This window comes from Anthonomus grandis, chromosome 6, assembly GCF_022605725.1.
Source record: "Anthonomus grandis grandis chromosome 6, icAntGran1.3, whole genome shotgun sequence".
Classification (NCBI taxonomy): Eukaryota; Metazoa; Arthropoda; class Insecta; order Coleoptera; family Curculionidae; genus Anthonomus; species Anthonomus grandis.
The window spans coordinates 9,676,455-9,693,840 of NC_065551.1; the positions used below are offsets into that span (position 1 = coordinate 9,676,455).

At 32.1% G+C, this 17,386-nt stretch overlaps 1 protein-coding gene across 1 annotated transcript in view; it reads right to left on the reverse strand.

Moving 5' to 3' along the window:
* Nucleotides 1-13,649: 13,649 nt before the first annotated feature.
* Nucleotides 13,650-17,386, reverse strand: part of LOC126737565 (uncharacterized) — a 54,413-nt gene continuing 50,676 nt past the window's right edge. The window contains exons 11-15 of the mRNA XM_050442494.1: nt 16,825-16,990; nt 16,603-16,768; nt 16,178-16,382; nt 15,881-16,123; nt 13,650-14,186 (exon numbers count right to left, since the gene is read on the reverse strand). Of these exons, the coding sequence (XP_050298451.1) occupies nt 13,753-14,186; nt 15,881-16,123; nt 16,178-16,382; nt 16,603-16,768; nt 16,825-16,990 (1,214 nt within the window). The 3' untranslated portion in view covers nt 13,650-13,752. The remainder of the gene's footprint in view (nt 14,187-15,880; nt 16,124-16,177; nt 16,383-16,602; nt 16,769-16,824; nt 16,991-17,386) is intronic.

The window sequence follows — 17,386 nt, forward strand, 5'->3', positions numbered from 1 at the left end:
ATAACTGGAAATTTAGACGCTCGAGACGGTGAAAAAATTTACACAATTTTACAACATCTTCAGAAAAATGACCAAAATCTAGAAAATCAAATTAAAATGCAATACTCCGTTAATAAACAAATTATCGAAAATTTTAATAATACTGTCCAGAATAATATGCACAATGAAAATCTTTTAAAATCAAGAATATTGCAGCTTAACCAATTAATTAAAGAAAATGCTAGTTTCAAAGATATGCTTTTTGCCAAGGACTTGTTTAATCAACTATTAGCCTTTTATAACTCCATACTTAATAATTTGCAAGATATCGAAAATTCAATTACCTTTTGCAAACTGGGCGTAATGCACCCTAGCATAATTAAATCTAAAGATTTGTTTTACGAATTGCAAAAAATTGCCACACACTATAAGAACCAACTTCCTTTCGATGTGAAACTCGAGAACATAATAAACTTCGAAAACATTATAAAAATCTCTTGCAAAATCGATTCTAACAAAATATCGTATTTTTTATCACTCCCCATAGAATATAAAGACAATTTTAATTTATATTATTTACTTCCAACTCCAACAAAAATTAATTCAGAATATTTTGCAATAATCCCAAAAATAAAATATTGTCTGAAATCAGAAAACGATGAACTTATTAGGCCTCTTAGTGACAAATGTACCGGAGGTAAACCGTATCACTGCCCAAGCACGTTGCAGTCAAAAATAATTAACGCAACTTGCGAAAGTAAAATTTTGTTTGAGCAAAAAACCAGTACTTGCCGCTTCCTCAAACTTCATGTTTTGGAAAACCACATAGAAATTATTTCTGAATTAAACCAATTTTTGGCAGTATTTCCCAAAGCCGAAAAACTAGAAATTCACTGCCAGTCGCAAATAGACGTAAAAGAACTTAAAGGCATTTACCTAATTAAAGAAGGAGCTTGCAAAATCTTTTACAGGAAACAAATGCTAATTTTTCAAGAGACGAGCTATGGAAGCCCCCAGTATTATATACCAAGTCTGTGGACAACCACTCTGTATATTGGTCTAATAGCCGTGTGCTCTTTTACCTTGTTTACAAGAGAAATATCTGTTGGAAACGGACCAGAATTAATGTCGAAGATCCTACCCTGCAAGATATTCCCCTACAGCCAAGATGCCCAAGAGTAAATCTTCCAGGGGATGCTTCGTTCTAAGAGGGGAGGAGTTATATATTATATCCTTATTTTACTTATAAGAAACTGTACAATACCAACCAGCTTGCCGAATCATCATTTTGCCTTTTCCTATTTTCAGCATTTTATAAACTTCAGCTTTTATTGTACGTAAATTTATTATTTAGTCTAGAATTAACTCTGTACTGTATAAGACATATCTAATTTGAATAAAGTTTTTTTTAAAAACAGAGTTTCGTAGTATCGTTACATAATTTGAATTTAAGTTTAAAAATTGCTTAAAGACGTTGCCTATTATAATATCTGGTTATTACACAAATTGCTTAGTTGATACTGGCTTAACATGTTCGTTAATTAGCGAGGAGCTTGTGGAAAAATTAAAGCTTGATAAAAGCGCGTGTCACAGTATTACAGTGGTTTCAAGGTACCACTATTAATTCTTATTTCGTCACGAATGCCTTAGTAGAATTTGCAGACATAAAATTGAAACTTGATCTTGTTGTAGTACCACAGAATTATTCTGCGTACAATGTTGTTATAGGCGAAAATGTTTATGAAAATGATGAAGTTTTAATCAAACATAGGAATAACCAGCAAATCGTTTCAATACCTGCAAGTTTTAATGCAACTCATGTTAGTCCGGGCTCAGAGGTAATAACCGATTTGGATTTTAATAGTAAAGCAGAGCTACTTGGGTTGCTTAAAAAATATTCTGAATTGTTAACTCTTTCCGGCAAGTTGTTTAATGTTGTAAATACTGGTGAACTAACTATTACATTAACTGAAAATAAAACCGTTTACCATCATCCTTATCGTATGTCAGAATCTAAACGTCAAAGTGTACGTGAAATCGTCGCTGATCTTCTTAAAAACGAAATCATTCGTGAAAGTAACTCTTCGTTTGCAAGTCCAATAATTCTGACTAAGAAAAAAAATGGTAGTAATCGTCTTTGTGTGGATTTCCGTTCGCTTAACAAAATTACCCTTAAAGATCGCTATCCTCTTCCCCGGATTGATGACCAGTTGGATCGATTGGGCAAAAATATATACTTCACATCACTTGATATGGCTTCGGGATTTCACCAGATCCCCATTCATCCTGAGTCAATCTCCAAAACTGCCTTCGTGACACCAGATGGCCAGTATGAGTATCTTAGGATGCCATTTGGGCTGGCCAATGCCCCAGCTGTATTCCAGAGAGCCATTAACAAAGCTCTAGGTAAACTTAAATATGACATTGCTATTGTTTACATGGATGACATTATTATTCCCTCTGTTACAGTGGTTGAAGGAATGTTGAGTTTAAGATTAGTTTTTGATGCATTGCTCAAAGCCGGATTTTCAATAAACCTTACTAAATGTCGTTTTTTTATGAAAAATATTATCTATCTAGGACGGTTTATCTCAGCTGATGGCATCCAGCCTGATCCCAATAAAACTAAAGCAATTAAGGAAAGTTTAGCTCCTACCAACGTAAAGCAGCTTCGCCAATTTATTGGATTGGCTAGCTACTTCCGAAAATTTATACCTAGTTTTTCTTCTAAAGTTGCTTGTATAACTAATTTAACTAGAAATAATGTAAGCTTTGTTTGGACGCCCGAATGCGAAAAGGCAAGGCAGTACATAATCGATGTTCTAACAGAAAAGCCTTTACTGTCCATATTTGATTCTTCTTTGGAAACTCAGCTGCATACAGATGCTAGCAGTGTTGGCTTTGGTGGTATCTTATTACAGAAGCATGGGGATACTTTCCGGCCAGTTGAATATTTCAGTCAAAAAACATCTCCAGAAGAAGCCGTTTATCATTTATTCGAGCTAGAGACTCTTTGCTAGCCGTTGTTAGGGCTCTAAAAAACTTTCGGGTATATTTGCTTGGTCTAAAATTTACGTTGGTTACAGACTGCAACTCTCTTAAACTCTCAGCTGGTAAGAAAGAATTAAAACCACGCATTGCGCGCTGGTGGGCATATATGTAAGATTTTGACTTTCAAATTATTTACCGAAAGGGCTCAGAAATATCGCATGTTGACTTTCTTAGCAGAAATCCAACGGAAACTGCAGTCCTAGTTAATCTAACATCTAATGATTATAAAAACTGGCTCACTTTTGCACAAAATCGAGACGAGGAATGCAAGCAAATTATTAAATCTTTAAATAAAAACGAGGGAGATGCCAGAGGAAAATATAAGTTTGAAAGAGGTACTTTGTTTCGAATTATCTCATCTGAGGATAATAATCCTATGGAATTATTGCCATTTGTACCATCTAATAACAGGTATAATCTTTTAAAAATATTTCACGACGACTAGTGCCATGTAGGTTGGGAAAAAACTCTTGCGTCAATCAAACTTTACTTTTGGTTTCCCCATATGACTCGGTATGTAAAAAAATATATTAATCACTGTTTGCTATGTGCAGTACGAAAAAATAGATCTGGTCCAAAGCAAGGTTTCCTTTTCTCTATCCCAAAACCTAATGAACCATTTCACACTATCCATGGAGATTGCCTTGGCCCTTTACCTGGAAACCCAAGCGATTACAAGTACATATTTGTTCTGGTGGATGCTTTTTCAAAATTCTGTCTTCTATACCCCCAATCTACTGTTACTTCCAACGAAACTAAGCAAAATTTTGCCAACTTCATCAGTATATTTGGAACCCCAAGAAAACTAATTCATGATGCCGGTACTAATTTTACAGCCAGAATATTTAAAACATTTACCGAATACTTTGGCATTGAAGTGCACGTAACAACTCCTGGTGTACATCGCTCCAATGGTCAAATAGAACGGTACATGCGAACCGTAACAAACTTACTGAGAATCGAATCAAAAAATTCATCAGATTGGCCGAACAAATTATGGAAAATCCAACTAGTGATAAATACGACTATACAAAAAACAACAGGTTGTTCTCCGTTTAAATTAGTATTTGGGCAAGAAGGACAAACCCCACAAATTCGTACAGTTTTGACAGATTTACCCATCCCTGAAGCCACTAAAAATCCGCCGGATTCTGCTGCTGTTATTCGTAAAATGATGAAAAATGCTGAAACACAAGTTACATCCCTTCCCGTCAAAGAGCAGAGAAATTTTCATGTGAATTTGTTGGTCCCTACGTTATTAAGCAACTGTTAGCCAATGACCGATATTCAATCCGGAAGTTGGGCTCGCAAAAAACCCTTAAATGTTCCAAGGATCAGTTGCGCCAGTGGCCAATTGATTGGACTCCTGAAGATTTTCAGAATTTGATAGAGATAAATAATTGTAAGTAGTCTAAATGGTAATATTTTTATGCCGTGTTAGATTGTTGTAAAATACAGATCTATATCATGACCCATCGTAAATATGTGCATACTGCAATATTTCCATCGTGTCATTCTAACAACTTTGATTTTAAATGACCCATCGTAAATATGTGTATTCTGCCATATTTCCATCGTGTCATTCGAATACGTTTGATTTTAAACGACCCATCGTGAATACGTGCAATCTGCAGTATTCCCATTGCGTCATTCCATAAATTGTTTTTACAAAAGAGAAATAACGTGACTAGTCTGGGTAACACTAACAAAACAATTTATTGGGTCGCTCACGCATGTGCGCCGAAAGAAGCGGGACAAACAAAAACGACGTCCGTCGCCGCGGCAGTCACTGCCTGACACTGACCAAGTTACGGTGCCGCGAGAAAAGATAACGAAATCTAACTATACTATTGATGTTCAAAACGGCTGCGTTAGAGAACATTTCGGGCGATATTACCTAACCTTAGTTAACAATTCTATTTCAATGATTTTCAAGGGTGTTAGGCTTTGTGGCAAAGATTCTGGTTTTTAGATGTCCAAAAATAAAAATTATAAGAAAATCGAGAGGTCTAGTAGGCCATTTTATAGTACCTCTCTGGTCATTTCATCGTTAGCAGCATAATGTGGTGGTGCCCTGTCTTGTTAAAACATTAATTCATTTTCTAGAAGGTTGTTAATTTGTTCAAGTAACTCAGTTATTCTGAGATTAATGGCGTCTTACATAAGTTCCAAATAATTTTCAGCATTAGGATTTGTATTAATAAAAAAAGATCCCACAATATGATCTCTTAAAAACTAATTGAAAAGCATTTATTTGCTTGTATGTCCTTGGCTAGCAAGAAAATAATTAATAATTCGGTAATTAATAAGCCGATATACAGAAGTACTAAACCGATATACGATAACCGATATATATAAGAAATTTTCTCGTTTACGGATGTACTTTTATATAAGTATATTGCAAGATTTAAACTTTTAAAGAAGGTCAGCTACGTATATTTCGAAAGAACGAATTATTAAAAAAAAATAGGGGTTTGCAGAAATTAAATTACCTTTAATTTAGGGTCACTCGACGTCTATTTCTATATAAAAAAATTGACATGGGGGCTCAGGGAGATGAGGGGATGACGTCAGAGAACCGTAATTTCTGTCAATAAATGTCCCCCTCAATATTAAATATGACGTATTCGGCCGTAATTTACTAGACTGAATTTTAATATGCTTCTGATTTGAAAGTATTGGCCTTCTTGGTAGTAAATTTACGTTAATAATAAATGCAAAATAATTTATCAAAAGGTTAAAGGCTCATAGATCAAGTATATTCCTATATATTTTTTTAAGAATAAATATAAGATTGATTTGACGTTTTGCGTTTAAGAGCTTTGTTATAACAATGAACTTAAATGAAAAAGCCAGACAAAGACAGCATCTCCAGGATATACACCCAATAAAGAATTAAAGAAATTTTAATTTTAACAAAGGCTCTGCTAGAATAAATTTAAAAGCTTTGAGCTAGTTTCAGTTTTAGCTCTATTTTTAATTCGATAAAATTAAACGCACCGGGAAATAAAAACATTATGCTTAGGATAATGAATTATTATTTTCCACTAATTTTTCCCACAGGTATGCCATATAAAAAAATTCTGTCCAGGCAAAGATTATTTCTGAACAGTGAAACAGTGAAAGGAATCTATTATATGCACAATTCCAAACAATTCTAAAACCGTAACGTTTACGGAGCTAAGTTCTGTTAGTTTATTACCAATTTTATTAAAAATCCTCAAGAAGGTTGTGAAAAACGGCAAGTACAACTTATTACAACTTGCTACTTCTGCACTTTCAAAATTAAGAGATAATATAATTAGACTATAGATAATTAAAATTTGACGTCACTTGTATTGACTCATTTTTTGAAAGCATTTGATAAGGTCAGTCACGATGTGTTATTTAACAAATACAAAGTTGAACTATAGCGGGTTTTATGAAAACTTACTTAGTTTTTAAAAAATTATTTATATGCTTGAAAACAAAAAGTTAGTAATGATGGTATGTATTCAGACTCGCTTCTAGTCACTACAGACGTTCTGCAGAGGTAAGTGCTGGGTTCTTGCGTTGTTATTTTAAATTTATACCTTTGATTTATTTTCAGAAATTCAATCAAATTTTTAATTCAATCAATATCTGAAGGCCCACAGTTTAGTTAGCCAGGATCTTATGAAAATGTACAGCTTTTCAAAATCTTACAATTTAAATCTTAAGGTAAAGAAACTATATTATATGCCATTTGGTTATAAAAAGTATAAGGAACGCCTTCTTCAAGAAAATTTTACATCTTTAATTTGAACAAGCGAATATTCTATACGAGTATATCGTCGCCAGATTATAAAATCCGTCGTTTTATAAAACGCCTAATCGTTTTATCAACGGCGGCCGGATTGCCGGATGTGAATATTAAAATTCGACCGTAAATTTACTGTTATTATACAGGGTGTCCAAGACAAAAAAAAGTCCACCCTAAAAATCCCTAATGGGAATGTAATATCTGTAATATGAAGGGAATATAATATAATAAAAATATTGAAAAATAAATTGTTAGCCAAAAACGGGCGAATCCGTCAAATTTAATATTGAGGGTGATATTTATTGAAACAGAAATTACGTTTTTCTGACGTCATCTCCTCATACTTATGGACGTAAGTAATAAATTTACCAAATCAAATAATTATGATTTTTTTAATAGGATTGAAGGAGAACATTTATCCTCCAAACTCATTAAAAAAAACTTTAATCAAATAAGAGGTTTTAAAACACAAATAGAAAAAATGTATCGTAAATGTCGCCTTATGTCGTTTTTCATTGTTAAAAAAATGTATCAAAATAGTTACGATTTTTTATTTATTTCTACTAAAGAATATTGAAAGGCTTAAAGACAGGTATATAACAGAGAAGATTATAACAAAATCGTCACTACATAGGAATCAGTATGCCTACATGAAAAGGAAGTCGACAGAAACGGCATTTCACTCCGTAGTGAGCAAAGCTGAAAAAGCCATAGGGAACAAGGAAGTGGCACTCGCTCTTTTCTTTGAGATGAATGGAGTATTTGATAAGGCGAAAACAGGTACTATCTGTCACGCCCTCCTGACTAGGGGCACTCCGGCTCATCTGATCAGGTGTGTGAAAACGGCGCTGGAAGACGCGAAGATCAGTGCTACACTAGGAAACTGTCGTATCGAGGCCAGGAGAAAAGCAACTGCCTTGCGGACAGCCGTCTTTCGCCACACTGGTGACGGTCTTCTCAGGAAGCTAGCACTCGAAGGATTCTATGCATAGGCATATGCGGACGACGGACTAGTAATGATTACGGGTAAAGTCGTGAACACAGTCTGTGAGCGGATGCAAGCCGCGTGCGGTATATGGAAACAGTGGTGTCAGGAGACAGGGCTGTCGGTCAACCGAGAAAAGACCGAGCTCATTCTCTTCTCTAAGAGGCGGAATTTGACAGGCTTTTAAATCTCTCATTATGTCTCAGACTTGCCTAACTTTGAGGCAGTAGGTCAAATACTTGAGAGTTACTTTAGACAGCAAGCTCGCGTTTAATACTCACGTAGAGCAGGCAGTAAATAAGGCAACAGCTCTATTATAGCAATTACGGCTAACAATAGGTACAAGATGGGGTTTAAAACTCTATGTTCTCCAGTGGCTTTATACTGCAGTCATACGACCGAGGATCTCATACGGCATTGTGGTATGGTGGCCAGCCATATTAAAGGTTACTAACGCCCAAAAGCTGACCAGACTCCAAAGACTGGTCTGTTTGGGAATTACTGGAGCCATGAGGACAATGCCTGCGGTACCACTAAATATTCTTTTTGGGCTATCGGACCTCCCAGTCTGGATTGAAAGGAAAGCCATGGCGCCGCATAAAAGAATTAATGATAACGGAGAGTGGTGTAATATTCTTTTAGGACAAGGCTATATGACGATTGCTCTCAGGATGTGTAAGAGCATACCAATTCTGACATCCAGATGCACTACAGCGAGTGGCAATTTAAGGTTAAAGCAGGGGTTTCAAGTCGAAATTCCGACAAGGGAAGAATGGTCGGTGAACCAAATCAAAGAGTCAAATGGTTTATAGGCCTGGTATACAGATGGATCATGGATAAAAAGTACCAATTATTCGGCCGGAGCCGGAGTGTATAGGATGGAAATGAACGCAGGAAAATTCTTTCCGCTAGGGAAGCACACCACAGTTTTCCAAGCGGAAGTGTTTGCTATACTTGAACTTACAAACAAACGAGAAGTAATGGAAGGTAACGGGGGATTTGCATCTACTCTGATAGTCAAGGTAGGTCCCGTCTTGTCTCGGTCTCAGTAAAAAAGTAATCTCCCAGGAACCTAATAATTGGGCCTGGGAAAAAACAAGGAAGAATTGGAGAAGGGCAGAAGGATGTAGACATGCCAAGGAATAGATACCAGACCATGACAGGACAGCTCTAAAGTAAGGCGACTGCTAGCTCTAAGACCGAAGAGAATCCTGACTGGGCACAACTGCATAAACAGGCATCTACACCTTCTTGGTATAAGAGAAAGCCTGCTCATACCACATACTAGGTATCTGTGATAGGTGGAGTCGCCTGAGAAGGAAAACTTTCGAAGCAATGACACTTTAATCGGAGGATCTTAAAGATCTGTACTGGGGTAACGCAAATTTTTACTAAAAGGACGGGCCGACTCGGTGAAGACAGCGCATTGGGAGTGGAGGCGTAGGAGTGCGTGATTCTGGGGTTGGCGAAAAGGGACTCTTTAGGCCTACTTGCCGTGCTCTAGCTCCTTCACCCTCACTTCTACTATTATTACAATTTTTTTTAGATAGGATTCAAAAAAAATATTTATCCTACAAACTTAAAACAAAAAGATATATATCGAGTTATGCTATAATTATAATCTTCATTGCTAAATTATGTAATAACCTAAATTGGTGGAGTAATGATTAAGTTAAGAGGAGGGTGCTTACCTTTAAGTCTCTTAAGCAATGAAACAACTAATGACTTTTTAGAACTTACATAATTAACAAACTAACAAGCATCCTTAACTTATGATTTAGAAGTGAGATCGATTTTTTTAAAAGGACTTGAGATGATTAAAATGTTATTCTTATATAATTTTAATATTGATTGAAATTCTAAATCTCCCGAAAGCAATTTTCCAAAAATAATATGCTCAGAACCCGAAACATTGTTGATCAAGTTAATCCCACTACATTAGCGGATGGTAAAATTTAATTCAAAATTTTGGCCGATAACTTCAATCTGACATCAGAAAGAAAGTCCAGGAAGTGATAACGTAATTCTGCAGTTTAGCGGCTTTTGTCAAAACTGACGAAAAATGGTCGGGTTTTTCTGTCGTCAACTGCGTTTTGTCACTTTGCAGCTTAAGTCTTGTCCCTACCCTGGCTGACCTTCTCTAAAATGTGAGTATGAAGTTCAGACCCTTCATACTTTCTAACATGAAAAATTATATAGAGTGCTCGTAAATGTCGCCCCCCATATGCTTGACGTCTCAACTCAAGACAATTTATTCCAATAAATCAGTTTACCTCCATTTGTGAGTGCTTCACATTGTTTATAAAGAAACTATTTGCAAAATACACCCTCCGCCACTTTTTTTTTTCAGGTAAAATTAAGCCATTTAAAAAAGAAAATCGGTAAAAATATGCTAAATTTGACAAAAACCGCTAAACTGCAGAATCATATTATTGGTAATTCTGCAATTTAGCGGCTTTTGTCTAAACTAAGGAAAAATGATGGGACTTTTTGCACAATGCGTAGATTTGGATATATACCAATGATAATCTATCACCGTCAATCCCTCCTTCAATACTCATCAGTAGACAAAAGATCCGACTCATCAGAATAATCCTATTTACATTAGCCTCCGCTCATATTGAAGCAAGCGCAACCTTGCATAACCATCATTACCGTAATCAAACTTACTAAATTTCAGATCAAATTAACACAGACTCAAGCAGTGCGACAATATACACCTTCCAACAAGGGTCATTACGTTGTCAATTCTACTTCACTAAGGTCATCACGACGTTGTCGTGTTTTGCTGGAGGATAATTTTAAATATGTAATTTGAGAAAATACCTATTATTTTAAAAAAATCTGCCGGATTACGTTTGAATGCCTTACTATTTATCATTTTGGTTGTTTAATTCAGTCATGAATTCTCATCTTAACATTTGACATCGATGATCCCAATTCCTGATTTGTGCCTGATAAGCTTGAGTTTTCGGCAACAGTGCTATTAGCGGTACAACTGCTATTGGAGTTATCTGTTAATTGGCGAACTGGCTATCGTTTTTTTTCAATACAACCTTCAGCCGGATAAATTTACAAAGAGCCGTCGGAATTGTATTATCTTTTGTAGGTATTCATATTGGGAACCGAACTCCGAGAGTTTTACAAAGATGTTTGATTGTGGATAGAGGCTTGTTGGTTTTTTGTGAGGCTAGTTACCATTAACAAGGGTTTTTAACGGTTATAAAGGTTAAAGGAAAGGAAGGTTTAAGGTTAAAGGAATTTCTGGAAAGACCACATGGTACGTCCAGACCCAAAAACTAGGTAAATTAACGAACCATTAGTAATTTATTTCATAATTGAAGCACTAAATTGCTTAAACTAATTGTATGGTTTTTAACGAGTTATATTTTTAAAATATTTTTTAATTTCCCTTTTTTGATCTGTGCCTGATTTTTCTTAGTAAAGTAATTTACAATTATTATTTATCAATCATCATCACATATTTGGAGGGCCGTAACATTTTTTTGAGATATTTTCTTATTGAAAAATAAAAAAAAAAATTTTAAATGCTTTAGAATATGCGGAACGTACTCGTCATATTACGGAATACTTTCTTTATAAGTTTCTCACACTAGAATCTTAATAAGTAATTAAGCCAGGCTAATTCAAAATTGTACCAGACATTTTTTTTAAATATTTCATTTGGTTTTTTTTTTAAATCTCGCGTAAATGCTCTTACAATTCAATCAAAGAATTTTTTTATTAAGTTTTAAAGGGTACTAAGGACTATTGTTATTAGAAATAGAAAATTTATGGATTTTTATTTATTTTTTATTATAATTTTTTTTTATCTTATTTTTAAATATTAGTCTGGCGTACCATGGTATAACAGGCTTTGAGAGGGTGTTGGGTAGGTTTTATTGCGCTCCATTGATGTTTTGCTAACCCTTATAAAGGCTAGTCTGGATCTGGTTTCCTGCAATTCTTAAAATTTGTTCCTATTTTGTTTTTTTGTTTAATTGATTTCAAATACCATAAATAGATATAATTTTTAAGGATTCCTTTTGTAAAGGGGAGCAAGTCAGCCTTAAATAATGAAAAGTAAATGTAATATTATTTATCTATTAACTAAAACCTAAAATTATTTAGGATAATTGTATAGCTCGGACTTTATTTGGCTTGAAAACTCATGACCTTCAACCAGGCCAATTTAATACGTGAATATACAGAGTACTTTTTTGGAGACAGAGTATTATTTATCTAGGATAAAATCTAAATAAAATCTTATCAACATATGTCCTAAACGTCTTAGATTACACACTACAGGGTGGTAAATTTAAAACAAAAAAACTTACTTTTTTCGATAAATTTGATACATGTAATCATGTATACATGTATTTGAGGCATGTATTCGTATGTTTTACACATCATATCGTGCCGTGAAATGGTTGACACGTATGCTAGACGATCCGGTGTTTATTATGTGGTTTTAAGAGTTAAACGCGGTTTAAAAATTAGTGTTTTATACCAAAGTGTGTGTTTTAAAATCCTCAACAAATTAAAAATTTTTCGTGATGTTCACAATTATAAAACCAGAAATTGTGAGGATTTGATTTTGGTTAATAGATGTAGTACCAGTCGAACGCATAATTATGTTCTATATAGAGGTTTAAGTGAATTTAACAAATTATCAAATGAAATAAAAACTGATACAAATGTTAATCAATTTAGGAGGCTATTGAAAGCGCATATAATAGCGCCCTAAGTACATTTTAGGGCGTATTGTTAAATTGCAAATTTTGTAATTTCTTCAGTTATTCGTCTTACTTCTATAGTTCTCCAATACGAGCCTTGTTATAAAACACAATAATTACGAATTGTTGTTCTTTGGAAATGCAATGAAGACACGATTAACAATTTGTCTATATAAGGTATTAAATTTTTTGGGTTCAATTTTATCTATGTAGCTTTTGTTAATTAAAGATTATTAATAAAAGCTTAAAAAAATGCTGACAAATTATTAATGCTTGATTAAGATTTAGAATCTGAATCAATCTTAGGCATATATATAATATAATATAAATATTATTAAAATGCTATAAATGCCTACAAACTACGTTACAATTTTTAGAAAAATATCTACAGAATTATCAAATTTATAGGAAATAGTAAGTTTTTTTAGTAGTGTAAAACCCTAAAGTCTAAAACCTAAGATGTTTAGGACATATGTTTATATGAACCAAGATTGATTAATTTGCAGAATTTATAAAATCTGCCAGCAAGCAATTTTAACGCAATTTTAAAATAACACTCATAATATTAAAAATACCTAAAAAAATCACACTTATAAAACCTTAACTATTAAATGAAGTCAATGAAATTAAAAAAAAAAGTCTGGAATTTTAAATTTTATTTTACAAGCCAGACCTTTCCTATTTTTCATTATTTAGGAAATGAAGAAATAAAGATAAAATTATAATAACTACAAAAAAAAGTACAGTAAAAATTATACGTATTTATTTTTAATTAGTGTCGACCAATATACAGTTAAGCACTTTTTAAAATCTGTCTCAAAATTATAAAAAAAAATGAAATTATGTCTTAATGCCCTAGTTAATTAATTAATTTTACCAATTTAGCATAGTGACTTTTAAAAAAACATCGAATGTTATTGTACAATTAAGGAGTAGTATTGGTCTTATTTTTACTGAAACCACATAAGTTTTTTAATTTTAATATTATTTTGGTATTTACTTTCTCCTAGCGTCAGGAATTAACATTTTTCAAATAAATATTTTTTTTATTTTTTAGTAGTCATAAGATATCCATTAATTTAGAAGAAATATATTAAGGTCAACGAAAAAATATAGATGCTTTGAATATTACATTTATTGTGACTAAAATCTATTACATTATAAACTGTCAATAACGTATTAATATAAAATTATAATCTAATCAAAAAAATCACTGATTTTTAGTCTTCTAATTTTTTCAAACCCAACCAGAATCCATTTTCAGACCCATGTTGCAAGCTTCTTGATAATTTTAAAGGGTAAACTGACTTTGTGACTGGAACAACTTCAAATTGTCTTAACAAATGATACAAAAGAACTTTAGTTTCCAACAAAGCAAACCTGGACCCAATACAATTCCGTGGACCAACTCCAAATGGAAGGTAAGTATATGGCTTAATTTTGCCTTTATTTTCGTCTGAGAATCTCTCTGGATCAAATTTCTCAGGATCTTCATAATTTTTTGGATCCCTATGGATGCCTTGCATCGGAATCCAAATAATATCTCCTACTTTAAGAGAAATTGGCTTTTCACCAGGACGTTGAGGCTGGATAGTGTATGGTTTGGTGCAAGATCGATCTACAGCTACTGCAGCCGGCCATTTTCTTAAAATTTCTAATAAAGTATAAAAGTCGATAATCAGTATATTAATTAAAATTCAAAAAATAAGATTTAACCTTAAAATAGGTTAGTTAAATATTAAATTTAACAAGCGTTTGTAACATTTATCACAAGTAAAAAAATAATATAGAAGATTTTTATATAATCGTCTTAAAATTGTAATTCCCGATTTCACTACTCTTATATAAAATTACTAAACTTATTCTGTAATTTTTACTGCTATATTTAAAAAAAAATTATTTTGTAATGTAAATAACATTTATTATTGTAATTAACTTTTGTTGTATTATTTTTTTTTTAAGTTTTTTATATTAATAAATTTGTAATATAAGGGAAAATACTTATTGGGTTTTACATAATTATTATATATTAGATATGTTTATAGACAAATATAGTAAATAAACTTAAACTTATACCCTTGTTATTCCAGCCTGATGGCCATACTAATGATATATACATAGAATTAAAAAAAACTTGAATTCTGGTTCATAATTTATTAAAATGTATACTGTCAATAAAGACATTAATGTAAAATTCTAGCATAATCAAGAAAATTATCATCGGTCTTATATTTTTTAGTCCCAGTTAGAATCAAACATAAATAACAAACATGTATAGCACATTAATACGGGATTATTCACGACATACGACACAATATATTTTGGGTACTACAAGGTAAAGAAAGATAAAAAAATGGAGAATATCAGAGGCGTTTCAGAAGTATCTTTTAAAATTAATTTTATGAAATATAGTATGTTTCAAAGTGCAGAAACATATCAAAGCTATGTTTTTTTTAGATAGAATACCCTGCATCTTATTTGACTTTTGGATTCTACATCGTAGATAAAGGTAAGTTTTATAAAACTTATCCAGTCTAAACAATAAAGTATTTTGTAAAATTACTAAGACAATTTTAATGACAAATTCCTTAATTGGTGTTGTTTTTTAACATATTTGTACTGAGGAGTATTAAATTTAATATTTCGTTTGTATAATATTACTATTTCGTACAGAGTATCACATTTTTATGAAAAGTACATTTTTTAAAATACATCTGAATTTTTTGTTATTTATTCAATACTCAGTCAGCGATGACAGGTTGGCAAGTCATGCTGTTTATAATTTGTTTGTCCAAATTTTGTTTAAAAGGTTTCTAAATAGAAATCATCCAAATTTGGCCACTTTTAAAAGACGGGTGGCAAAATTTCAAGAAACTGGAAATATCGAGTTCAAGACGGATCCTAAAGGAAAACCCTTAACGGAAAATGAAGATATTGAGTTGGCCATTATTGCTCAAGTTGTCGAAGAATCTCGTATCAGGTATAACGAAATTACAGAAAATCATAAAGTTAGTCAAGCAAGTGTTTCTAGGGTGCTAAATCAGAACTTTCATCCTTATAAAATTCATCATCTGCAAGAACTTTTAGGAAATGCTTTTAATAAAAGAGTTAAATTTTATATGTAGTCTTGGATAAGATTGCAAAAAACAACGATTTTTTGAATAATATTCTATTTTCAAAATAAATTTAAAAATTATATCTCTTTCTTACGTATTGCTATACTTAATTTTTTTCAATGTAATTTTTAAAATTCTTGCAAAAAGTTATCTTTCAGTTCTAATATTTTAGTTAGTAAACAAAGCGTTTGATCATCTGACAAGGTGTTATTGAATAATTTATATGCATTACCTGATACAACCATATCTAAGTACTTCATCTTTTGTAAAATATCATATGTCAATTTTCCATTATTATCTTTATGGGTTTCGAGTATTTCTTCTCTTAGATTCTCTTGCACCTCGGAATTAAAAGCTAACTCGTAAGTACCAAAAGAAAGAGCCGTTGAAATAGTATCAAATCCAGCAAAGAAAAATATCAAAGCTTGTGATGTTATTTCATCGTCAGTAAGGCCTTTTATTTGCTTAAATTTACCTAAAATAAATTTACGTTGCATCATAAGTATTTACAGTTTGGTATTAGATTTACTTATATCTAATGATTCTTCAACAGCCGCATAACCTATTTCATAAACATCTTTTTCTTCATTTTTAATTCCTTTTCTAGCTTCTAAAAGTAGATTTAACATATCTTGTCTGACAATTCCTTTTTCTTCTCTAACCTTTATATTTTCCTTAATAACATTACTGAAAAAGTTTCCAGCTTTTTTTGAGAATAGTCCTATTTTCATTATCTAAGAAAATAATAATGTTTGTTATTATTATTATTATTATTATTATATATATTATATCTTGTTTTCTATTTTTTATACAAAAGACATTTTTGATCAAGAAAATTATTATAACTTTAAATATTATTTGAAAAGTACAATTAAAAACTTATTTTAATTGAGCTTTTATTTCATAAGTTTTAATATGTAACGTCTATTAAAACATATATTCTCATATATTTACTTTAAAGAACTGTGGAATTATGAAAAATCCAAAAAATTTCATTCTTTGTGTAAAAGTTCCTAAGTTTGTCAGTTCTTTCCCCATTAAGTAAAACTCATTTTTAGCATCTGCCAATGAATCAACTTGAATTCCAAAAGCAGTCGTAGCAATAACATCATTTGTATATCTAAAAATGATTATGTTTTGTACAATATTTTGTGCAATAAATTATTAAAAGTTTACCTTGTATAAGCATCTTTAAATTCAACTTCGACCAAACCTTTTTCACTATTTACAAAGTTTTGAACAAATTTTTTCGCAGCTTCATCCATTAAATAAAACATGTTTTTCATTTTGCTGCTTGTAAAACTTCCACTAAGGGTAGCTCTCATTTCTCTCCAACGTTGACCTACAATTTAATATAAGAACTTATGTAAAATACTACGATATTTTAAACGCATTTTGGTTTTATTACGATAGTATGGTTAATACGCATTTTTCTAATGGTTTTATCTGACAGCCAGTATACGGATCAAAAAAATAAAGCCAACAACTATGCTTGTTAGTTTTAAACTAATATTTAAAAATGTCTTTTTACTATATTTGATGATGACTTAATTATTTAACTGATGACTTTAATTATTTCCAAAATGCTATCTAATTTTTTTCCGCTTAAGAGGTAACAAAAGATCATTTTATTTTATGATATATGATAAATAATTTTATGTCACATATTCACGATCTGGCTTTAATAAATAATAACTATTAATATACAGCAACTTAGTTTTTTAAAATTATTCTAGAC